Raw genomic sequence first — 25,088 nt, 5'->3', positions numbered from 1 at the left:
TCTCACAAATCCCAGCAGCTCTGCTCCTTACCTGCACACATCCTGTCTAACAGTTCTGAATGCTGCCTGGAGTCTACAGTTCTCCCTGTTGTCTGAACAAGATATGTGAAGAAGCTTTGTGCCTTAGTGTACTTCTTAATTTGAAGGAGCCATTGAAGGGAATTCAGCAGTGTCATGTCAGGAATATGTTTTCCCCAATGTGTGGTTGATGTCAGAACTCCAAGTGTCCTAGTACCTCTGGGGAAAGCAGAAGCAGAGGTAGAAGGGACTCCCCATGCAACTCCCATTCTTTTTTCCTAATTTCATCAGGGACCATGAGTTGCCATGTAATTCCATGTTGCCATGTGATCTCTCCATGCAGCCATATTGACAGGCTGAGTGTAGGCTCCTGACAGATAATATGTGCTGTGGGAGGCTTTGTGCAGAGGGGCCATGCTCCAGCCTCCTCTGCCTCTGTCCAGCTCAAGGTTAAAGATATTACAAGCAGGGATCTTCCAAGCTTTCCTTCTGTCACAGGGATGCCTCCCAGCCTGCAGTGTCCCAGCACAAGAGAGCAGAAATCCACACAGGAATCTCATAGCCCTTACAGTTAGGAACCATTCAGCTACAAAAAAAAGAGAAGCACTGCACTTCAAATACTTTGATCATTTAATTGTTAACTTTGGTAAGAAGTCAAACAATAATCCAGACCAAGAGAAACAGTACATATCCATGATTTTCATTCCCATCTGAAAAGTTACTCAGGAAATAAGTGAAAACTATGGTTGAGTAAAGGAGGCAGTGGGAACTACAGGCAATGTCTTCATAAGTCAAAGGTGTGATAATGACTTGATGGTCCCAGGGAAACCCACAGGCGTGCAATCCATGTGAAACTCAGGTCTTTGCTGGTTTGCTTTTTATTTCAAAGTAGAAACTAGGACTTGAGCACATGTAGTCCTTTGGTGTGTGAGGTATCTAACTTACATGAACAGGTCCATTTTTGGCACTTCTCCACAGCAGAAATTCGTTCCCTGCAGAACAGTGATTTAGATTTTCCTCTTTTTTTTGCCAGTTCTGTAATTTTGAATATGAAAATGTTGTTATAAAATAATAGTTAAAACCCTCCAATATCCACTGGCTGGTTTCATATTTTTTTGGGGTGTGATTTTACAGGACCAGTTGGAGACAGAAGGATCTCAGCAAGTTGGAGTCAATCCTGATGCTTCAGAAATTCTGCAAGTCAAGAGAAGGCATATGCAGCTTTATCAGAAGTAAAGAGAAACATGACATAACATAAATAGATTTTCATCTTGTTCTGCAAATCCTGTAGCTTTTCCAGTTTTTTGGAAAACACAATAGATGGCTTTTAAGAATTTTTGTTTTAAAAGGCAATCAAAACATTGCAATTTATAACTGATCATTTTATTTTTGTGTGGATACTTTGTGATTTATCACTGAATTTATTACAGATTTTGCTATTTATTTAAAGCTGTAAATGAAATTAGTACTAGGTGACTGGCAGGCTCAGCTTTGTACCATGGATGGTAGAATATGAAATAATTTATAATGAATAAATCAGGCGACTCTTATTCCATGTTTGTAATTTTTTGAGGTTCTTATGTTCCTGGAATATTGGCACCATTGACCTAAGAGAGTACAAAAGCACAATTGAGGTGGTTAAAGAGATGAACGAGTCAAAGGCCTGTGGGAGAAAATTTATCACTGACTTGCCAAAGGCAGGTCTTCTAGCAGACATCAGGGAATCTGTTCTAGACTATTAGGATGTATTCAGGTCACAATCAGTTCTTCAGTTTTTTTCAAACCTTGCAAAGTAAAAAATCAGAATTACCCTTTGCAGTAGGCTATTGACAGATTAGGTAGCTGCTTAGAGAAGGTTGTAAACCCTGGAATTCAAGTGAGAGTGACATTACTATTTTAAGAAATTGACTCTTCACAAACAAGTCTATTCTTTATGTCCCGATTTAATACCAATCCCTTGTTTTTCAAATTTCTGTGCAGAATCATTGGGCAAGAGTTACACAATTTGACAGGTACATCTTATGAGAACTCTCAAATTATCCAATAGCTCTGGACAGATTTTTTTAATAGCTTTAGTACTACTGGCTCTCACTGGTTAAGTACATGTAAACCCTTGTAGGTCTGGAGCATGACATGTAATTATTCTCTAGTCAGGAATAAAGTGGATAATTCTAGTACTGAAAGTTTGTTTGGTTTTTGAATCTGAAATGCATCACTAATGAAATTTGCAGTTATTTACCTACAAAAGTGCTTTTAAAAATAATTGTCCTGCCTGATCCTCTCTCCTCAGGAAGTTCCAAGGCTGCAATCTGGCAAACTCAGCCACATGGTTAATCTTGTGTGTGTGAAAAATGGTACTGGCTTTAAGAGCACACACCAATAGCTTTGAGGTGTCAGGGTCCAACGAGTGCAGAAAAAACACACCTTAGACAGGAGCATGAGGGGAAGAGGAAAAGTCATCTGAGCTGCTGCTCATCTGGCAGTAGCTGAGATGGGAGAGTTTTCATGGCTTGAAAAGCAGATCAAGAAACATGATATCAGGGCCTTTGATTTGTTTGGGGAAGAAATGGAGTAGCTTCACTTTCTGATCTGTTTAGCTAAAAAATGTGGGCTTATGGCAAAGCCCACAGCAGGAAAACTGTTGCTGACATTCTAGCTAACACTCTTAAGGCTATTTTCATGATGATGATGAAGGATGTCCCATGTAGGCCATGAGAAAATATCAGCAATATTTTTCATCAAAGATGAGGCATTTAGGGAATGAATAAACACAGTAAAACTCTCAGTCTTACCTTTTGTCATTCCAAAGCTCTCTCCTACTGACGTGACCTTGATGAGGACTGAATTACATCATTAATCCAACTGACGAATTTTGTCACCTGGGTATAAACTCCTGGCTTGTTTTTTAACCCACATCCCTCACCCCAGCTCACAAGGCCGTATACGTAGTAGGAGCCATTTTCTGCACAAGTCAGTGGGCCTCCAGAATCTCCCTGAGGAAGGAAAGCACACATGTTCAAAGCATGAAGCAATATAGTAACCAGAATCAGAAAGTTTCTCTCTCATCACAAGACTTTGAAGCTGTAATGATGTTTTTTTCCTAACAGATGTACCATCAGATGCTGCTTAGTCCCTAAGAGGACTTGCAGTTCTGTGGCCAGATCAAGTGATACCAGACTTTTTGGATGTAAGTTTTCTTTCTTTTTCCGGTCTGTGACATAAATCTGACAAGGTCACATGAAATTTCCCAGGCATGAAAGTACCAGGAATTCAGAGCCTGGACTCAGAAAGATAAAGATGTGATCCCTGGCATTATGAAAACTTAAGCTGTCTCACACACCTCAAAATAGCCTTATTCTGAGTTGCTTACTTGCATTTTTTTTTGTTTTATTTCTGATTGCTATTGCAAAATATGCTTTACAGTGGTAATTTGCACCTTAGGAAGTGTTGTGCAAATGGTTTCCTACCTTTCAATGGTATAAGTATGAGCTTGTTTCACATTTTTGTTAGCTGTAATGGAAAGAAACATCAATACCGACTCCTTGCAAGTCTTAGCTCTGATAGTGAAAATCAGATTAGAATTGGCAGTCAAGGTAGAGGCCATAACAAAACTGAGGGGAAAAAAAGAGCAGGTTTTCAGGTTATTATGGCAAACTGCCTCAGAAGTCTCTTGATTCCACAGATCTGCCTGTAGGTGACAGTGACAATATAAGCACTAAGGATGTACAGCTCAAAGTGTACTTCGTGTAGAGTGTTGAAATACACTGATGTGACAACAGGTACATATGCAGCACATTGCCAAAGTTCTGCACAGCCTGACTCTTTACACAAAAAATTAGTGTTCAAATACAGAAAAAGCAACAGACCTGACAAGAATCGATTCCGGGTTTCCGAAGATTTCCTGCACAAAACATGCTATCATCCAGTTTGTCATTATGTATTTTGGGTTCATTGCATTTCCTCTGTGAAATCAGCTTGACGTTGGCATCTAACAGCTGATGGGATGCGTCACCTATGGGATATGCACCAAAAAAATGGAGTCACTTTCTTCTCATTCCTGTCATAATTTGTCTTTTATTCAAAATACAAGCTTGCTTGGCAAACAAATGGGATGGGGGATGATGCATGTGCTAGACTGGGAAGAAAGAACTATCTGGCTGAAATGATAAGTTTCCAATGAGCTGGAGTCTGAAGTTTCACTCAGGACAGAGTTGTTGTCTAAATGAAAGTTAAGTCAGGTATTCAGAATTTGGTTCTAATCAGCTCTCTCTGTGTAATCTCTGCTTTTCCAAGGTACTGGTTTTCTGCAGCTCCCAGAGGTCCCCATGGGACTTTGAACTGCTCAGCACTTCTCATACTGCTACTATGAGATGCTTTAACATGCAAGCTAATGAAACAGATGAAAACTGAAAATCATACAATATTTAAGGGCAATGATTAATTACAGTGAATCTAAAGACATAACTTGACATCTAAAGGCAATAGCCTTAGTTTCAAAGTACTACATCTGTAGATAATTAAAGGTGGTTTATAAGTTTGGTTCTGCTTGAGTTTCAGGAAATATTCCATTTCTGCAGTGATTTCCTGAAATGCTAATAATAGCTCTGCTCAAAGAAGGAGCCATTTAGTTTGAACACGTACAGGGTACTTGATATTCTTTGTTGGGGGGAAAAAACCCATAAAATCCCCCTTACCCTTTTTAAGAGAGACTTTATTTGGAACTTTAAAAAAAATGTCCATTAAATTCTGTTGGTGCATTCTGATCAAATGAACACACTTGTCTCTTGTGGACTTCAATGGGAATTATATGAAGGGAGAATTCAGTCCCATGGATTGTATCTGGCTGTATCAGCCACTAAGCACTAGGACCACCTACTGCAGCCTCAGTGACAGGTTTTCCTTCTGCTGCTTCACAGCAACACATCAATCAGATCATGGGAAAATGCATTTTTCAGAAAATTGCATTATCTTTTTTTAAGCATAATAATTTCTCCCCTTAGGATTTACCGTGGGCAAGAAAGGTTTTTGGATAGAGCTAGTTGAACTTGAAAAGCTTGGGAATTTTTTTTATTTTTCAGTACATCTGAAGGTCCAGATGCTGTTTCCAAAAAGCTTTATCTGACCCAATGGGCTGGAAAACCATGTGAAAATTCCTGTCTTTCTTGGTGCTGTCTTGAAACACAGAAGCTATACCATAGCCTCTCTTGATACTTTCTTGCTTCTGCAGCTGGCTTCAGATGAAACCACGACATGGAGAGTTGGATGGCAGGCTAAAAAATGCATCAGGCATCTTATCAGAACTCTGACAGGTTTGGTTGATTTAGCAGTTGGAGATTTCTGCTAATGAGCAATTTGCATGGCATGGTTTAGCTAACTTTATTTTTGAATTCCATGTCTTGGTTTCACCAGTGTCTAGGTCCTCATTTTTGCTGAAAGTAGCAGCAAACTTTGCCACTGGAGTGGCAAGGACCTAGACACCCACCAAAACCCCGTTAGCCCACAGGTACCTGTCTCTGTGTCACCCCATCCAGAAATGAAGCAGGAAGTCCCAGCAGGAAGGAAGAAGTCTGGGAGACATGCTATTTTCACATGCTTTGTTTCCACTGCACAGTAACCACCAACAGGCTGCAGTTTAAGTAGTGCTGCAGAGGAGATAAACAATAACAAAAATATTTTGATCTAATTTTGAACCCTAACTATTGTTAGCAGTTGTTAGCATGCCAAGCTGCATAAACCCAACATCCCTTTTGCCCCCCTGTGCTGGACCTGCTCCCCTTGTTTGGCTCCTCCTGAGCAGTGACCTCTGCCTGCCCATCACAATTTACATCCCAAGATTCAAACGGGTCTAGATCACAATCTGGCCTGATTATTTCCAGAGCACAGTATCAATGAGAATTTTACACTGATTTTAGTGGGAGAGAGGCACTTCAAACAACAAAGGTTGGAGGTGAGCCAGGTGAGTATCAAATAAAGGATTTACCGATATCATTGTATAGGGCATGACCCGTCTCCTCTCTGTATTTGCCATGTAAAATTATTTGCACTGCATCAAATATTTGCTCATGATCCTCTTTCTCCTTGAGGTTTTGCTTGCCAAGGGCTACTTGGATCTTTGTTTCTACATCTCTGAGGGAAAAAAAAGAAGTCATTCATATACAGACATTTTTTATCAGTGGTGGTGTAAACCTGCACTTTTAGTAACAAGAAGTCAAGATATTTCTTCCAGCTGTAAAGCTTGGCCACAAGATTTCGTAAAATCATTAGGAAGGCTTAGATAGGAAAGCAGTGGTGTTGGATAATGCATGTTTCTCTTGTTGCAATCATGAAATAAAGTGATTTAAAGCTGCATGTACATGATTTTCTTTGCGTTTTAGGGCAGAGTAGCAGTGTGCACACAGTCTATTACTGTGGCAGTGATGACAAAGGGCAGCTCATGTAGCCATGGCAGTAGAGTTCCTTGCCATTGTCTGAGCATATTTAAAATTATGTGTTGAAATTATTTCCATCATGTAATTTACCTGTTTGGTGGTAAAAGGGTGATGGTTTCCAACTGATTCAATACAAATGTTGGAGGAAATGTAATCTTCTAAGCTAGCTGACACAGAAAAAAATTAGAGCTAGGTGCATATTTTGATTGTTTTGAAGAACTTAATTCTGATGTAATAGGTGATGTTGCTTATGGCATCCCAATATCCCCTGAGGTTTGCATAGAGTTCTTCTTCTGCACATTGCAATATCTTCCTCCTTGCTTTCCTCCTTTTTTCCTCTCACACAACTTTAGCTCATTTTGTTTGACTGGGGCCTAAGTTTGTGATTTCAGTAAGCACCATTTTCAAGTATATAAACATTTTTATGTATGTGTTCAATTTTTTTTCTGTCCACATATATGTTTTCCTTTCAATTTGACTCCCAGCAATCATTTTGATTGCAAGTAATTTGGATACCAAGCTGCCTTTACTAACCATCCTGATTTTTGTACATTTATCTACGCTAATGATAGGACATGCACCTACTCAAGGCAGTGTGCAGCAGTAAGAACCCAGCACGATTTAATTAGCACTCCACCACAGAAATGTTTATTCCCATGTGGAGTGGGTCTCTGCAGAGATGCCATCCAGGGATGTTTTCCAGGTGTAGCCTTGGATCCACCATAGATCTTCTTGAGTGTCCTACGGACTTCTGGTTGTCCACATGTTTGGAAGATTTCAGGGGGATCTGTAGGGGGTTCTGTTGGGGTCTCTTCAGCTGCATTGGAAGAGACAGCAGATGTCAGAACAGCATAGTTCAGAGTTAATATCAGACTAGAAGAGTTAAGCAGCAGGGAGTCACATGTTGCTCTAGACCACCTACCTGCTGCCAAATCGCTTCTAATTCTTTACCTGAGCAGGGTGAAACATCACAATATTCCCAATCCACTTCATTATTTTTCCTGATGTAGCACCAGGGTTTTTCATCCTCATCAGGATTCCTGAAGGGAACAGTTGAGAGAATCAGCCAGTGGGAATGGGCAAATCTCCATGAAACTAGTGAAGGAGCTGAGGAATCTTAGGGAGAAGAAGCTTCATGTTCCCATATGGGAGATGAACAAAGATAATATGTCATAAGATTGACAAAGAAGATGCCTGAGCGAGGCATATAATACTGCCACATTACTATTCCTTTACCTATCTTAGCCATAAGAAAAATGTGAGACTCGTTCAAAACAAAGAGGGCAGCTTCTGAAATCCTCATATCAGCATGGTTAGAGAAGGTATCTCTAACATTCTGGTGTTTCATGGGCAGGCAGTGTCTAAAAAGATGTGAGGTCTTAACACCATCAGTTTCTCAAATTCATGAGCAGTTTGTCCTCAAGGATCTCTTTGATATAGACCTCTACAACTGCTTCTTCAAAATATTACCTGCAGAAGTTGTGTTCACCAATGCCATGTGAGTCAGCATCCTCCATAAAGGCATTAAAAGGATGGTCCAAGAGATGGTGGGAATTCCAGTGCAGGCAGGTCCTGCCATTTTCTGCTTGGTTTACTCTACCTCTATAAGTAGAGGAGTCATCTTCATAACAATCATGTGGTCCTGTCGAAAGACAGTGCTCTTATGAAAATAACTTTTGTGTTGCTCTTTGCTCAAAGTTGTTCCTTTTCCTTTCCTTCATTGTCCTACATTCATTTTATGGAGGATCAGAAGTACCTACTGGGCCAAGAAAATTTGTTCCTTATTGTACACAGGCCAGAAGTTAGAATAACGTCCCAACATCTGTCCATCTTCTACCTTGATTGACTTCAAATATCACCCATCAGAAGCAGTCCCCTCAGCCTGGGGAGTCACAGACAACAGGGCAGGCATCTTCACTACATCAGATTTTGAATGTTTAAGGAAATCACGACACTTCTTCCTTTTGTGACGTGTAGCCTCTGAGGACCTCTGGACCTCACTTACTATGTACCAGTGGGACCTTGCCAAAGCACACTTAGAAAACACCAAGATGGGAGCAGTTTCAAGCCCTTTTGCCAGCAGTAGCCTCTTCCTCTGACCTTCTCTCCAAGGTCCCCAGTGCCCTGGTGTAGTCAGGTTCTTGGAGCAGTGACAGGAAGTCACCAGAGGATGCACAGGAATAGCATCAGACAGTCTGGCTGCAGAAGGAAGCCAGCCCCTGCCTCTCTGGAGGTTCACCCCTCCCCCTGGGGGCTGTGACATACCAATCTCACAGAATCTCCCTCTGAAAGGTTCAGGGCACTTGCAGGTGAATTTTGATCTGTATCTGTTCCGTATGCAGGTGCCTCCATTTCTGCAAGGGTTTGGGCTGCACTGTTTGGATGCTGTCAATGTGGAAAACACAGAAGAGCCTTGTCAATGTGCTGAACACTACACAGCCACTCACATGCCCACTGGAAACTGGGGAGAGCTCCCACTCAGCCTGTTGGCTTTGAGTTCTCATGAAATCTTATAAAACACATATCTGGGGGTTTTACCAGTGACTGAACCACCACCCTGCAAATCAAGCATAACTCATCACTGGCCAGGCCCATGGATGGGAGCTGCAGCATTACTAGGGCAGGATCACCCTCTGCAGTGGGTGATTTCCCACTGCAGGCTGGCCATGGTGCTGTCCCCACCACAATTTTTGCCCAGCTGTGTGCTCACCACGCTGACAGGAGGGTCTCTTGTAGGGAGGCTTGCAGCTGCACTTAAAATAGGGTGGGGTTAATGTAACCAGGCAGTCACCAAAGTGGCAGTTCTTCTCCAGACACATGTCCTCCACTATGGAAAACACACATAAAGTACATCATCAGCATTTGTGTGTGTAAAAGAGCTGTGCCCTTGCAGGGATCATGGGAAGATGCCTTCCCTTGACGCTCCAAGGAAGCTTTCATTTGGAAGATATGGACTTGGGGTCACTTCTTGTTCTCAGCATCTACAGCAAAAAATCTGTGGTACCAATGAGCAGCTCCCCACTGCCCACCTTACAGGGCATAGAGGAGCACTCTCTGCTCTCCTGAAATTTATTTCATTGGATGCTCTTTAGACAGACTTTGGCCTGGATGAGGTCCTAAGAACTATGGACATGACTGCTGTGGGCTGTCAGAACACGCAGCTCAGCAAACAGCAGGCTTATAAAGTTGCAACAACAGTATTATGTGCCAAAATAAGGAGGGTAGATTAGCAAAAGAGCCATTACCTTTTTCACATGTAGTCCCACCGTATGGTTCAGGGCAGTGACAGGTGAAGTCACTTCCTTTTGTTTCACACGTACCACCATTCTTGCAGGGGTTGGAGGAGCATGAGTCTGCAGAGAAAAGGATGGAAACCTTTCAGCATCTCAACTTTCAGCACCTGCTTTTTCTTCTTGCATTTTTTGTGGTTGCAGGAGTCTGTCTTTCTGGGCACAGCATCCTGTATAACAAGTGCTGTGCTTGTGCATCAGCTCAGCACCCACAGGAGTGGTATGAGTTGCTGCAGAGTTTATTCCAAGCTGCAGTGGCTCATAGCTTTGGGTCTGGAGATCCTCTACTCCCTTTGCCCTATTACAGAGTTGTAATGGGGCAAGTCCCTTCCTTTGATCAGAGATAGATTTGTCTCTGTGGCATTGCCTCTGGCTGTCTCCCTTCATGCCGAGTCTGGAGTGATGTGGATTTGGCAATGTCCTGTTTGGAACATAGCATTAAATCTCCCCTGGAAAAGCCATCCACCACCATTAGACTCTACCATACCCCTGGGTGGCTCTTGCTTAAAGGGAGCTGGCACCTGCTGAAAGTCACTTGTGTGTTGCTCCTTACACTGTGCTCAACATCTCCACTGCAGTCCAGGCTGCCAGGAGCAATTGGTATTAGAGACAGCCCAAAGTCAGCTCTGCTGCTTTGCACCAGGGGATAACTTGGAGAGTGTTACAGGCAACTTCCCTGCCTCTCCTTCTGAGTCCCCTGAGCAATCTCTAGGATCCTTTCCTGTTCTCCTGAAGTTTGGCAAAACAAAAAATGAAAAGGAAATAAAACCCCTGCAACTGATAAAAAAGAAAAAGAAAAAGAAAAAAAAAGAAACCTGCTCTACATTTGGTTCCTAGCATAAATACAGAACATATATCCCATGAAAACAGCAATTACATCTTACAGTGTCTATAAACAAATAAGCCTGTGCTTTTTTGTAGTAGCAATCAGAAATGTTCTGCATGATCAGAATCCATCCTGTGAAACCTGGAGATAAAACACAGGAATCTTACAAGAGAAATACAAAGAAGAACACTGCAAACGATTCTCCTAACTCATCCCTTTGATGCAGGCATTTCGAGAGCAGGCTGGCAGCCAGGCCTGCCACACTCATGCTTCAAGCACAGGGCTCGGATTTTACCCCTTCCTTGCCTTCCTGCCCACCCCTGACAGGTACCTTCCATGTAGAAGATGTCACGTAAAGATGTCTCCATCCAGCTAAATTCTTCTGAGAGCTCCTGCAGGAGGCTGGTATCCTGTTTTGCTTCTGTATAATAATAGTTCTCATAGTCATCAGTCTCATCTGCAGCGAGGAGTGAGAAAAGAGTGAAACAACAAAGGAATTAAAACTGGAAGGAGACAAGTTGTTAAAGAAGTTATTTCTGAGATGGACAGTACTTTTTCCTTTCAGCTGATTTGGGATGTCAGTGGGTTTAGTGACCATCTTGAGAACCAAAGATGCTGTTCGGCTCTTCCTTGGCATAGGCAGAGTTCACCCAGTGCTCAGCATGGCCACCCTGAGCACAGCTGGCCCCAGTGTTGCCCTCGAGGATGCTCCTGGAGGCCACAGAGACTCTGGCTGCCCAGCTGGCTCCTCCGGTGACAGCCAGGATGCCCCAGAGGGGATGCAGCCCAGGGCTCTCCAGGCAAAGGCATAAGGAGTGTGGTACCACAGCCAGGGTAGGTGATGAGGCTGTAGCAGTGCAAAAAGAGATTAGGGTTCATATAAGGAGAAGGGATTTTCTTTGTCCAGCTGCTTTGTTGAGCATCACCACTGCTGCTGCAGAATGAGGCAGGGCCCTCCCCAGCACAGGGGCCCTGCTGTGTGCGGGGACACAGAATCCCATCCTGATATCAACCAGGGGAACAGAGCCATCCACCTGCACGACTCTGTGGCTTCTCACCCACAAAGCAGCCTTCGAGCAGCGATGCCTGGCACTGCAGACACGTGCTGGGCAGCCCATCCCTGCCTGTGCCCGCCCGCGGCCTACGGGAGCCGCAGCCCTCATGGAGCCTGCGGGGAGCACGGCTCTGCCAGCCACGCAGGGCGTGTTTGGTTAAAGGGGACTGGAGGCTCCTTGCACAGGTACAGCTCATGCCAGGGGAAGCCACTCCAGTGTTTCAAAGACAAGCTATGGTAATGAGCAAAGCTAAGCTGCGTACAGAGATATTTTAAAAAGCTCTCCCCTAGGGCCGGACCGATGGCCCCATGGATAATGCTCTGCCTTGAACTGATTATCGACTGCATTATCTTAGTTTTCTCTCCTCATTCATTCACTTGCAGCCTTTATCTTTATTCTTTCTTTGCTTCTGAAAAAAAAGAAAGAAATTCCACGTTTGTACAATGGGTGTTTTATATTTCATATTAAAATAGAACCTTCTTTTTTTCTTCCTTTTTTTTCCTACATGCCAACTCTCGTTTCTCACCAAAAAAAAAAAAAAATATATATATAGAGGAAAGTTTCACCTCATTTATTGCTATGTCAAGTCAAGACTCCTTTTCCTCAGCTCATTATTTCCACAGGAGCTGAGACTCTACTATGTGCAAGTGTTGCAGAAGTGTACGCCTTGCTGAGGAACAGAAGGATCTTGCTGAAAGATAAGGACATTGTCTACACTGAAAAAAATTAAAATTAATGTGATGTAGTTAAGGAAGAAAAACAAAAAGGAAGTTTTGCCTGAAATGCAGCCTCCAAGTTCACTTTGTTGGAGAGGAGATTTTGCAAATGACTTGAGGTTGAGGGAACTGTCTGAAGTAGTCTGATTTTGTATCCCCTGTTTATTTTCAGAATCTTAGAGGGGCATGCTGGCTTTTATTCCACAGATGCTGTCTGAAGGATGGGGTATCCTTTTTTTATGGAAAAATATACCTGCTTAAAGTTATGAAGGATGAACAGGGGAGCGATGGTTGCTAAAGGCGGACTGCAAACATGCCAGCATGCTTTACAGAGGACTCTCCTGAGTCAACAGAGGAAAAATTAGTGCCCTGAATGAGGACAAATAGCTAAGCCATTGTAGAATCATCTACCCTGGTTTTTAAGCCAAATAGTCTGTGTGTGTTAGGAAATTATGCTACTGTCACTTGATTTTTGTTTGGCATGATTTCTCAGCAACAGATTAATCATTTATTAAGAGCACTTATGTAATTACTTGATATGTTATGAACCATTTTTAAGTTCAGCTCTTCTGTAAACAAGATGGCCAAGATGTAATTCAAGTTTTGCAAGACGTGCTTCTTGTGGCTCTCAGAGGTTTGGGGGCACAATCTCCCATGTGCACTGATGGGGCAGTTTTGGGAGAGGCTATAGCACACCTGCTGAGTTTGCCACCCAGCAGCATTGATGAGGGCAGCTTCAGGTAGCCAGGGCTGAGGTGAAGCAGGCAGCCCTGAGCAACCCCCTCAAAGGCTGGCACTTACCATTTCAAGAAATTTAATGGCCAAGGCACAGAGTTCAGGGTGTGTGTGGAAAGGGCTCAGAAGACGTCAGCAAAGCCTTTTGTGTACCCTGTCCCCCATGTGGATGTGGAAGTCGGGAGGCTGAGGTTTCTGGCTGGGAGACCAGCCAAGGTGATGTAAGAAATTACCAGTGTCCCTGCTTTCCCCATTTCTATCCCTCTTCATGAAACTGAGAAACAGACATAGCTCCTACAGGTCACATGAGTGATGTTTCCCATCTCCCAGCTGTTCCATGTCATCTCCAGCTGCATGAAGCAGTAAAAAACAAAGACCAGAAAAACCTCACTGGGGCATATGATATCAAACTAAGAGATGTCTTCTTATTTATTACTGTTTTGACACTAAATAACTATTTGGCTTCCACATGTCTTATTTAAGAAGTGCTCCCATTCCAAATTTTTAAATTATTCATAACGAGCCACAGGTTTAGTAAAGCAAAAACAACACTTTTTTTATCTGAGCACATAATTAAAGCACAAAATCTGATACACTGGTTGATTTAAACATATTACTGAATCAGAGTGTTCATTCTTTGTAAGTGCTGGAAAACCTTAACATGCTTAAAAAAGCAGTGATCTGACATTTGTCACTGAAATGTGACTATTACATGAAATTAAATTAGACATCCTGCATGCAAATTTTCAAAGAATAACTTTCGTCTGTGTAGTACAAAAAATCCCCCCATAATTGATAGACAGAGATTGACTTTTAAAGCTTCAAATCAGCTTTGAGGTCTGGGTGATCTTTTAAACTGTGCAAGCTTTCATCTGCAGTTTTTCACATTGCCAAGAGCTGTCAATCAAGCAATGGATTTCTGATCAATATCCCCTTGTTCATTAGCTGACACGGGCTCTCTGTTATGGAGAGAACAGATACCCCAATGCCGACAGTCACACTGTTTTCAAAACCTTCCCTGGATCAAGTGATGACTAATGTTCCAAGTGGGAAAGTGATGCATTAGGATGCCATCGGGTGACCTGAATTGCGAGGTAACTTTGTTGGACTGCAGTTGTCAAGATGAGTGATGTGCAGAGTTAAAACCTATTGCCAACACACATCAAGAGGGCCAGAAAGTACCCAGCATTTATTCAAGCTCTCTGAACCTCTGGAGACTGACTGAAATCTGGCCTAATTTAAGCAGGATGAATTTTCCTACCACCCCCTTAAACACTTTTTGTCCCCAGCTCTGAGATTATTGCAGTGTTATTTTTATGAGGCTGAAATCCTGACTGCATTTTAAATAATGAGATATTCGCCATTTACTTCTGCAGAGACGAGACCTCACAGTATTTCCTCCCTTCCAAGCAGGCTGTGGCTGGGAGTAGCTGCAGCTTCAGAAAGAAGGGAGACCAGCTAACAACAAAGCCAGAAAGCCTTTCAAATAGTTTTGTGGCTGTTACTTAAAAGAAGTTTTGCAGCACTTTTTTCCTCAGAGGGATGGATGCAGGGTGAAGGAGATTCATGATGGCTGAAGGAGTGGAGGCTTTAAGGGGGATGGGGAGTAGGAGATTGTAGGAACAGTGGGGGGACAGATGTAAGGACCATGCAACATAAGGCAGGGAATGAGTTAAGAAATTGTTAAAGGGATAAGCCACCATCAAAAGGCAGATCAACAGTTTGCACAAGGCTGTGTAAACCCTGAATCAAGTGCAAGACTGTGGCCAAATATTTGCAGAACCCAAATAATGAGCTCAGACTAAAAATTATTTGGAAATTTGTTTTCTACATACATGTGATTAGAGCAGCAACATTGATTAGGGCGCTGCTGTATGGGTGACAAGATTTCTGGTTTGACCTGAAAGTCCACATACCACTGGAATGGAAAGGAATGCAGATGAATAATGAGTGCATACTAAAATCCAACATATTTTTTGCAGGAAAATCAGCAAAATTATTGTAATATTTCATTAGATATGCATTATAAACTCAGCCATTGAAATCAAGAGAAGAAAGAGCAGGGCTTACCTGCAAAATACTAAACTTATCAATAAAAACATAATCTTCTACATGTACCACGTAGGCTGTGAAAGGATAGACAAATCCTCACACATCCTACACATCCTCACACATTATCCATCACAGCTTTTCCCTTATCAACATCTTAATGCGACACAGCCTTTAACGATTTTTATTTGCATGGGCTTGTTTCTGAATCTTCTAGCACTTGGGACAAAGCCTTGCAGAGATAAGTTCCACAGTTAGTTGCATGCTGCAAGGGAAAGTCAGCCTTCATTTATTTGGCCTCCAGTTTTGATCCCCAGCTATGCTCTTTGCTTATCCTTCTGTGAGGTTTGTAGCCCAGCACCGTCACCTCTCCTCCAGACCATGGGCCACTGTGTCACCCACAGCTCCCCAAAGCACATGAAGGCAGAGTGAGAGAAAAGTCCTGTTTTGGGACAGAACTGGGAGTTGCAGGTGTGGTCCAGGACAGCCCTGTGATCAGCTGCATGTTGGTACTGCTGCTGTACCTCTGTTTTTGGCTGCAGTGGGTCAGGCACACTCCTGGCTGGGACGTGATGCAGCATTGTCTCCTGCACTGACACAGCACATGTGGAGGCCTGAAAGCATTCACCATATTACTTGTCCAAAATCAAACAGACTTTCTACTTGATCACAGACCACATTTTAAGCACAGCAAGGCCCTCCATGAAGTTAATATAATTCATCACTGGGCACTAGTAGAGGGTCTTGAACCAGGTTGCCAGCCTCACAGTTTTGTGGCAGGCAGAAGTTGAAATGAAGAAACTGAAACCACTTACCTTCCATCGTGTTTGCCCAGAAGGAAAAATGGGAAGCCTGCATGAGATAATAAAGGTCAGAGAGTAATTTTTTTGGATAAAACGAAAGAAAGAACAGAGGTTTGCTTACAGTACAAAGTTCTATTTGTCCCTAGTGCTAGACATCCAGATAAGGCTGTTTCCCCCTCCAACTTTGGAGCTAACTGACCTAGATTTTTACAGATCTTTGCAAAAGGTAACAAAATGTCAACAACCCATGGGAGAGGTCTGGCTTTTCTGAGCATACAGCCTAAACTCTTGGGCTGATCTGATTTGAGGCAAATCTGACCTGAATGAGTAAAGTTGTCTCTTTGCTTATGAGGTGATGGCATGCTGGCTATTTGTCCAGCTTCTCTGAGATGCTGACAGAGGCCATGCTCCAGCTGGCTGCCAAAGCTGGAGGCTGGGATGTGCCTGTGCATGGCAGAGTGGATGTAGGACGGTGAGTAGGGCCCAGGACCTTACATCTGCTGAACCCAATGGGACCTGGAGCCCTGAGCTGGAAGGCTGTTAATAATCTTTGGATGTAGGAGAATATTTCTGGCACTCTCCAGGAGGAAATGCCATGTGTCCCACCTCCAACGTGGGGCTCCAGCCTTTCCTGTTTGGCTCACGATCAAGGGCAAGCAACAAAAGAGAACAGAAGAAGGAAAACAGCTCTTAGCCTTTGAAGAGTGTGAGTGAGGTTTGTCTGAAAGGAAAGGCACTGACTCTACACCAGGACACATCCCCAGTGTGACAATTTCTGTTTGCTTTCCCTCTTGCTCTAAATCCCAGCTGAGGACAGGATTACCCACCTGCAGTGAGGATACACATGCTAAAAGTGGGTGTGGAGGAGATTTGAAGCTGCTATTTTTCATCCCTCACATAATTTTAGAGAGTAAAATGTATTTCCAAACAATTTAACACACACAGTAAAGACAGCATACATGCAATTATTATGTGCACCTATGCATTGCTAGAGATACAATTAACTATAAATATATGCCCTGTTTAGTCACACATTATATATAGAAGAAAGACATTCTCAGATAATGCTGGTTGAGACTAAGAACAAATGAATCAGAAGCAATGAATAAGAAACAGGACAAAATAAAAAGCTCAGAATTCACATTTGTGAATATTTTCTGGAATATATAAATGAGCTTTTGCTTCAGGCACCTTTGCATCCCTCTTGTGTTTGAGCCAGGGAGAATAGAAACTCCAGTTCTCCCCTTCCCCACTGACTTTAATGAGAGCAATGTCCCCTGAACCACTCAGCAGAGGCCCTCCCCAGGTGCATTTGAGTGAGCCACACACATACAGAACTAAATCCTTTGCAGCTGGAAGGACACACATCCTCACACAATTGCCCCTCCTGAATGAGTGTGGAGATGATGGTAAATGAGAAGGCTGTAAAAGCTCTGTCCTTGGTGTATATGTTTCTTGAGTGCAGGTACAGCATTCGTCAGATCCTTTGCCAGACCCGATGAAGACCACATAAAGCAAAGGTCTAATTGCTCCATTTACAATTAGTGATAGCATTCATCCATAAACACAGACCAGAACAAACCCTGCAAGTGTACTCCTCTCTTTTGGAGGAACAGATGAAACAAAGAACAAGGAAGCAGCACTGGGAGCAGGATGATGCAAGAAACATTTCATCTCACTCTCCAGCTCTCTGTGCTGCCCTGCTGTGGTGTTTGCCTTATGGGGTTGGAAAGAGTTTGGCTCTGAAAGGTTTGACTTAGTGAGTTTGCCCCTGCACGGGGGGCAGCCCTTGGCACTCTAGGGAATGCTGGAGGGTTTCAGCCCAGGCTGAGTGAGGTGCACCAGACTGCTCTGTGCCTCAGTTTCCCCAGCTGTAGGGTGGAGATGACAGTCTCACAATGCTCTTACCCCAAGGAAATAGGAAAGATGAGAAATGCAGAATTGTGCTACACTGCTTTCTTTCCCAAGTTATTTACCTGCTGCTCTGTCCAAACATGGGTAGAGCTGACCACAGAAAGGCAGGTACCCTAAACCCTTTCTTGCAATAATGTGGTGCTCTCAACAATGTGCAGGTTTATAGTATATCCTTCAGAGCAGGCAATGGCTTGGTGGCTGGTGACTGAGTCTCAGATTTTGATTCCTGCTTTTGAATGAAAGCCTTTGTCTGCTGACACAGTATAAATATTACTGGGAACAAAGGCTTCTAGAACACCCAGCATAGAGTCCAGGAGTTAAACACAATCTTTACTGTGAGGCTCCTGCACCTCCTTTTGTGCTGCAGCTCTCCCTCCTTGTGTGCCTGTCACAAGCTGCAGCAGCAGAGCCACAGGTGACAAAACATCTGGCAGAGCTGACTTCTCAGCACAGAGAGTTTTCTCCTCTGTCCTGGGGTCCCCTGGACCACTCACCAGCCCACACTGGTTTTGAAGCAATTTCACCCCTGCTAGCCAGGAGAGGGCCAAATTTTATCTTTTTGACCCATGGCCTGAAGCTTGCCATGGTGATGTGCAGCAGAGGAGGAGGAAGAGCTCACTCCTTCACCCCTGGTGCTGGAGCTCCCCTTCATCCCCTCCAGGAGAGGATGTGGGATGCAGGATGGGGGATGCAGGATGGGGGATGCAGGATGGGGATGCAGAAGAAGACTGTCAGGAGGGGTGCAGAGGGTGGGGGTCCCGGAGGGGGCTGCAGGAGGGAGGCGGGCAGGGCCAGAGAAGGCAGGGCCTCCCCTCCTGCCTGCAGTGCCGTATTGCTCGTGGCCAGCAGAGGAGGATCTTGTCCTTCCGACGAGGTGCAACACTGAGCCCAAGGAGGAGCAGGATTTGAACAAAAGGAAGGGGGGCATGGGGGGGGGAAGAAATTAGACCGTGGGCTGGTTTCACCAAGCGGTCTCCTTGCTGCAGCTCGACACCGATACTTTGTGTGTTCTCTCAAGAGGGAATAAAATCACTGGATTCTGTTCATAGGAGTTCTGCAGTGATGAGGGACAGAGCTGGAAGAATTTGCAGAAAGCAATTTTAAATTTTACTACGTCATGCTCATAAAAAAGAAACCCTACCAAAAAGAAACCCCAACAAAACAAACAAACAAACAAACAAAAAACCCAAGAAAGCTCCCAAGAGTAAAAAGAAAAAAAGCTAGGAGGGACATTTTACATGGGTACATTGCGCTGCTGACTATGGAGCCAACTACAATTATAGGTGTCCTAGAAAAAAATGTGAAATTCAAAATATCCTAATTTCACCTGACTTTTTTCTTGTATTTTGTCACTGTAATTATTAGCACTTTACTAAAAGTTCATTCCTCCAAAGAACCTTCATAATTTTGCTAAATAGATTTTGTACTTATTACATTGCACATATATGATACATGCAGTTTTTCCATTTCAACTCCTTAAGAAAGAGAGACTAATGAAATATAATGGATTTCAAACGGGAATGGCAGAACCATGAGCTTTCTTTATCTCAGGATGGAATCCTATGACTCTTTCTCACACAAAAATGTCCAGTTAATCTCTAGCAATTCTTTCTGAATAAGCCCAGGAAGATTTGGCCCCAAATTCAGGGGAAATTATTTACAGCTGCCAAGACCATTCTGCAATTGAACTGTTTATTGTGTCTTGGGTACATTGCCACCTCTTATTACAATAAAAATGAATCACTACAATAAAAAATCAGGTGGAGAAGGAGAGCAAAAAGGTGATAACCCAGGGCTATGTTGTGAATTTACATGTGTGCAAAACAGACTTCCAGAGAAAACAGTGCAATCACTCAGGCTTGCATGACAGAGTAGCAAGACAGACCAAAACTAGCTCTATACATACACAGACACTGCAACAAAGCACTTCAGGAATTCCAATATTAAACTGCATTGGTAGGAATTGGCTTATTCACTCAATTGCATTAAGTCCTGCAAATTCTCCTGCAACTTGTCACAAAAGTGGCCTCTGTGGCAGAAAAAAAAAATTGTGCTTTCATTTGTTCATCTGTGCAGTCACAGCTTTGCAGCCAAGAAGGAGGTGGGATGGGGTTGAGCTGGAGAATGAAGATGGATATTTGATCAACTTCCATCCACAAGTGACACAAGCCATGAAGGAGCCACGAGGGCAGACTCAGCTACTACCTTCTCGTCGTGAACCCCTTGATCCTGCTGACAGCTCTCAGTAGGAACCTTTGTCTGGGCTGCTTGCCAAAGGAGGAGGGAATCGACAGTTCTGATGCTCTTACAATCGGCCAGATTTTTGCCTGCAACCATCTTGGGTAGTGACAGTCTTTGAACTTCAAGGGAAAGTGGCTTTTCCAGCAATGACATTGTGTTTCTCAGCCAAGGCCATGGTTGCAGGATAATGAAAGCAGGGCATATTATCATCTGGAGCACACATGCAACACATGTTGTGTTTTTAGCCTGGGAAACCATTCTCTGAAAGGATTCCACCAAAACCTCTGAGTTCTTCACTTCTCTGCTAACAAGACATCTCCAGCCTCCACACTGAACTGCAATTTGTGCATCAGAGTAAATGGTGTGTTCCTTATCAATCAGTCCCAGAGAAGTTCACACTTAAAATCTTTATTTTGCTGATTATTTAGTGATGAATCTTTCCCATGGTAGCTCCTGATACAAAACCCACAGGGAACCAAAAAAAAAAAAAAGGCAAGGTCCTTCAGAGGCGCTGCTGAAACCAGCTTGGTCCTCTGCTCAGAAGTTACCTGTTCCTATTTTCCAGGATATCAAAGTTTCCAAATTAATCTTTGCTCTGTAAGTGGTGGCCTGGTAGCAGCTGGATGTTTTCAAAGCTCACTGGTGATTGAAGTGCACTCGTGCTCCCAGGTGAAAATGGGGTCAGCCTCGGATACCACAGCACAGGGAAGCTACAAAATGTATTTCAGGGGCTGCAGGAGCCAGCTAGTCATACTGACATGAGTGCCTGTGCTATCAAACACTCCTGCAGCCGGTACTGGGAATGCAGGTTATTCTGCTAGACTTAAAGCTTATGCAAAGTCATTAAGTCCCTTTAGTTACACGGGATATCAACCTGCACGCTGCAGGGCATAAGCTGATTGCCTTGGGGGGTCAGCGAGGAGCGCTTCCCTCTCTGAGAGCACGGTGCAAAATTAGCTGGGGGCGCTCCCAGGGCTTTGTTGCTTTCCTGCTGCATCAGGCAAATTTAGGCGAGCCCTGCAGAAGGGCATTACACCTGATGGGCCCCAAATCCAGGAGGGCTTGGCAGCATTCCCTTCTCTTCACCAAGATCAGCACAGCGGAGCATGAAGCCCTGTGTGCGTGGTGCAGTGAGGCTGAGGGAAGCAGCAGTGGGAGTTTACCACAGGAATGGATCCACTGGGGGTTAGAAAAAGATGTCAGACAGAGTTGAGTTTGGAACACCCTAAAATGTTGGTCTCCAAGTGCCTGAGGCAAGGAAAGACCTGCACTGCTGGCAACAGCATCCTGCTTTCTGTGGGCCAAGAGCTCTCCACAGACCCTTATGATAAGGGTTTCTTTTTTACAATTGCTTGATCTTAATGTGATACTTTTATCCTTCCCTTTCCACTACTAAGTGCACTTGGTTATTGGATTGGGCAAAGCTCGTGATTTCAAAACACTTTCCATCACAACTAAGTGGACAACAATTTTTTGAAGTTCCAAAATATTCAGTGAAGAGCCACCTCTGCTACTCTGAGTCATGCAAGTCTTCCTCCCCACTGCCAGGGATGATAGTTTGTAGGGATATCTGATACAAGGAAAAGGCCTGATCTGAACACCTGTAGATTTAAAAACTTTTTTTCCTGCAAACGTGCTGAATCACTTTAGAGCACTGTTAAGTGGGAGCTGCAGGGTGGTGTACAGAAAGAGCTGTCACTGGAGTGTTGTGGGATCCAATTTCCTGTTGTTCTGTTCCAGATTTCTCTAGCCCAACTCAGCACAACATTTAAGCATGTCATTTAAAGCTGAGTGCATTCCAGATTTTTGGAATCAATGCTTCAATGCAAGTCTGGATAACTGAGGATACACAGCTCAGTTGCAGCAGAATTCTTTGGCTTTCTCTTTGACTGATTAAGGAATACTTAACAATACAATACCTTGATGGCAGGCAGATTTCTACTACAGTATCTTGCTGAGCAGAAGTGAAATGAAAAACAGGGGTAAAAAACCCCAGCCCAAGAAGACCTGACATGTCTGAAGACAATCTTTGGTGCAGTTGCATCACATATGCTAAAGGACCAAATTCAGTGCTCACCATGCAGCTTTATGCCTTTTATGGAAATAGTTTGGATTCATGCAGATGGAATCAGTTTCTTATCAGCTAGTATGAAAGAACTGAATGAAAATTTTTGTCTTAGGATTCTGCTCCAAACCTGCGAGATCCATGAATGTCCAAGTATTTTCTTGTTCTATTGTGACAGACTCAGCATAAACTATTGCTTAAACCCATGTTTCACTTCTGTTATATTCACCAATAATATTTGTTAATCATCTTATTACTTCTAAAACCAGATTCAAATAAAAATATTTGTTAGTTCTAGAAAAGGATGAAAATAGGAATTTAAGGGTGTTTTCTGTGGTTTCAGCAAAGTGCAGCATCTATTTTCTTTTCATTCAAAATATTTCCGTGCAACTTTTTCTTCAGGACAAATCATTAAGACAAAAATATCCTCTCATAACTTGTTTGTCATGCAATGGTCACATCATGGCAACTCATTCCCTCTTTTTTTTTTTTTTTTTCTGGGATCCATGCCAAGTGCTAAGCCAGAAAACCTTGTTATATTAATTATGAAGAAAAAGCATGTTTTATTAAAAACTAGCCTGCTGAATATTCTGTCGTGCTGCTTTTCAGTGACAGCAGAATTGCTTTTGCATTTTAGCAATGTTAATGAATTTTCAGGGCAGGGGAAGATATACTCTACATTTGCCATAGCAATTTTTAAAGCAAAGTCAGATTAGGACTGTCAAAGCATTGAATCAGTCTAACGTTTAGGACTCGTTAGAAAAAATCTGGGCAAAACTTCATGTTGTCCAAGACTGACCCCACATCTTCCTAACTGAGCATCAATTAATACTGCCAAATTCATGACGAGCTTATTTGTATTAGATGGGGGTCCCACAAAGTGTGTAAAACTGGCACTTAAGACCCTAGAGGTGGTCTCCTCAGTAAGATGCTACATGCATACTGAACCAAGTGTGGCATGGTCCTGGTGATACACTAATTTTTAATTACTCTACTGAGTTGTGAAAATCACTGATCCCAAATCCCAGACTTCTTAAAAAAAATCTATGCCCCATTAAACACCCTCACTATATATTTTTCCCAAAGAATTAAATTTAAACACGTCAACATCTAAATTTTTGCAATGTATTTCAGTAGATATGAACTTGCACACATAGGAAAAGTCACTAAGAAAGCGGATGTCTTAAAGAACCTCAGATTCCTTCATGAGAAAATCTACTTGATTGCTTGGAAGAACAAAAGAATTTTTTTTAAAACTGACTTTTAACTTTCCTTTGATTACAAGTCATTCTTCCAGTCTTTAAAGAGGAGATGAAGGAAAGTATATCAAGCTCTGCAAGAGCAGAGCTCTGGTCACCCCTAGCTGTGTTGAATACTTTGCCATTAACCTTCCTCCCACGTTAGCAACAACGATGATTCAGTCATTCAAAACATATGGCTGGGGGAATTTCTACCTTTTACAGAAGAGTTTGCAAAACTGCCAAGGCAGGGCCTACCTGACCTGTTTAATCAGATATTTAGTCCCATCAGAATGAAGAACGGAAATAAGGAAGGAAGTTTTTATGGTGAGGGAGGTGAGTCAGTGGCACAGGCTGCCCAGGAAGGTGGTGGATGCCCCATCCATGGAAATACCCAAGGCCAGGCTGGATGGAGCTCTGAGTAACCTGGTCTGGTGGAAGATGCCCCTGTCCGTGGCAAGGGGGTTGGAACAAGGTGATCTTTAAGGTGCCTTCTAACCCAAAACATTCTGTGATTTTAAGATGAGTTGCCCATGCTGCAGCCCAGAGTTTTGGGGCATTTCTTAGTGCCCAGGGCCAGGAGAGGGACCACTGTCCCCACCACAGTCCACCAGGAGTGGTGTGGCCTCTCAGTATAGCCAGGAGAGCCATTCCTTGACACTGTAGACGTCTGCTTCAAAGAAACCCTTGGGGCTTCCCTCTTATGTTGCATTAATTTGGTCTCCTCAGTGGCCTGAAATGCGGATACAGCAGAGCTGGCACATGGAAAGAAAGGGAGAATAAAAACATACTCACGCCCAGACATGCGGTCCCTAGGAGAATGAGAAGAGGTAGAACCTGAAGTGTCAAAGCACTGTCAACCATCCTTGTTTTTTTCTAGAAATTAGCTTTTTCTTCTTGCCTATGATTTTTCAGACAAGACACAGTCTTTTGAGGCCAAGCTAATTCGGTGCAAATAATTAACTGTGCTTCAAATATTGTTTAATGTTCAACAGATTGCCCTGATCAAATAAATGCATCCTGTCCAGATAATCACTGCATTGACCAGTGCCAAATGTTTCAAATCAGTAAGTAACAAGGATGAGAACAGTATAAATTAACAATAAAAACAAGCATTTACCTTGTATTAGAATTATCTTTCAACTACTATTTTAAATTGGAAAAAACGTATGAATCATACTTATTTCTCTCTCACCTGAAAAACAGTGAGATCTTGTTACATAATATATGATTTTTAAAAGCATCAAAGTGTTTATTTTCTAAATTTCAGATATGAATCAGAGTTCATGTTCTCAAGCTTTTTTCCACTAATGTGAGAACCAGGATTTATTTTTTTTTAATTAAAAAAAATCTAAAATTCTTGAGTAACCTTTATTCTCCTGAGGCTGAAGCATTTGTAACAAGGGTAGCAACTCAGGAAATCAGAGAATTACTGCAAGAATAAACAATCCTCTGTTGCGGAAATGCTGACAAACTTTTGCTGATCAGATATTGTTTGTGTTGTATGTTACAAAAACAATGAAGTGACCATTCTTTCTCCAAGACAGTTCAGAACCTGAAAAGGAAGAAAGTGATAGAAATAGCATCCACATGTTGAAATACAAGGAAGAAAATGGTGAAATCTCAAGGGCTTCAAAATTTCCCATCCTGAATGTGATTCTGTGGTGAAAAACACAGTTGTGATTACAGTGACAGGTACTGAAATGCCAG

The 25,088-nt window shown here is 42.8% G+C and overlaps 2 protein-coding genes across 5 annotated transcripts in view; one reads left to right on the top strand and one right to left on the bottom strand.

The window, feature by feature from the left end:
* The window catches only part of LOC120501922 (nebulin related anchoring protein), a 46,682-nt gene extending 45,117 nt beyond the window's left edge, over positions 1-1,565 (top strand). For both annotated transcript variants that reach the window (XM_039708716.1, XM_039708714.1), the window contains exon 42: positions 1,153-1,565. In XM_039708716.1, coding sequence (XP_039564650.1) covers positions 1,153-1,254 — 102 coding nt within the window. In that variant the 3' untranslated portion in view covers positions 1,255-1,565. The remainder of the gene's footprint in view (positions 1-1,152) is intronic.
* On the bottom strand, positions 631-24,318 carry HABP2 (hyaluronan binding protein 2). Of its 3 annotated transcripts, none has more exons than XM_039708717.1 (14): positions 24,174-24,318; positions 15,933-15,969; positions 10,894-11,019; positions 9,692-9,799; positions 9,157-9,273; positions 8,712-8,831; positions 7,917-8,088; positions 7,398-7,486; positions 7,032-7,263; positions 5,999-6,144; positions 5,526-5,660; positions 3,885-4,030; positions 2,811-3,011; positions 631-1,212 (listed from the first exon to the last, which is right to left on the bottom strand). In XM_039708717.1, exons 1-13 carry the CDS (start codon positions 24,240-24,242, stop codon positions 2,835-2,837), a joined length of 1,674 nt encoding a protein of 557 aa, XP_039564651.1. In that variant the 5' UTR covers positions 24,243-24,318; the 3' UTR covers positions 631-1,212; positions 2,811-2,834. The 3 variants fall into 3 exon arrangements, with proteins under 3 accessions (XP_039564651.1, XP_039564652.1, XP_039564653.1); XM_039708718.1 differs by having other exon boundaries at positions 631-1,053; XM_039708719.1 differs by lacking the exon at positions 9,157-9,273.
* Positions 24,319-25,088: the final 770 nt, after the last annotated feature.

This window comes from Passer montanus, unplaced genomic scaffold (genome assembly GCF_014805655.1).
Source record: "Passer montanus isolate IOZ18808 unplaced genomic scaffold, ASM1480565v1 scaffold21, whole genome shotgun sequence".
Classification (NCBI taxonomy): Eukaryota; Metazoa; Chordata; class Aves; order Passeriformes; family Passeridae; genus Passer; species Passer montanus.
This window is presented reverse-complemented; position numbering and strand designations above follow the sequence as displayed.

Excerpts from the sequence above, each read along its gene's own strand:
- HABP2 (XM_039708717.1), bottom strand. The coding sequence starts at position 24,242 with ATGGTTGACAGTGCTTTGACACTTCAGGTTCTACCTCTTCTCATTCTC. Across the intron at positions 9,274-9,691 it reads TGGGACTACATGTGAAAAAG|TGGAGGACATGTGTCTGGAG; the intron begins GTAATGGCTCTT and ends TGTTTTCCATAG. Across the intron at positions 8,832-9,156 it reads GAGACCCTCCTGTCAGCGTG|CATCCAAACAGTGCAGCCCA; the intron begins GTGAGCACACAG and ends CCACATTGACAG.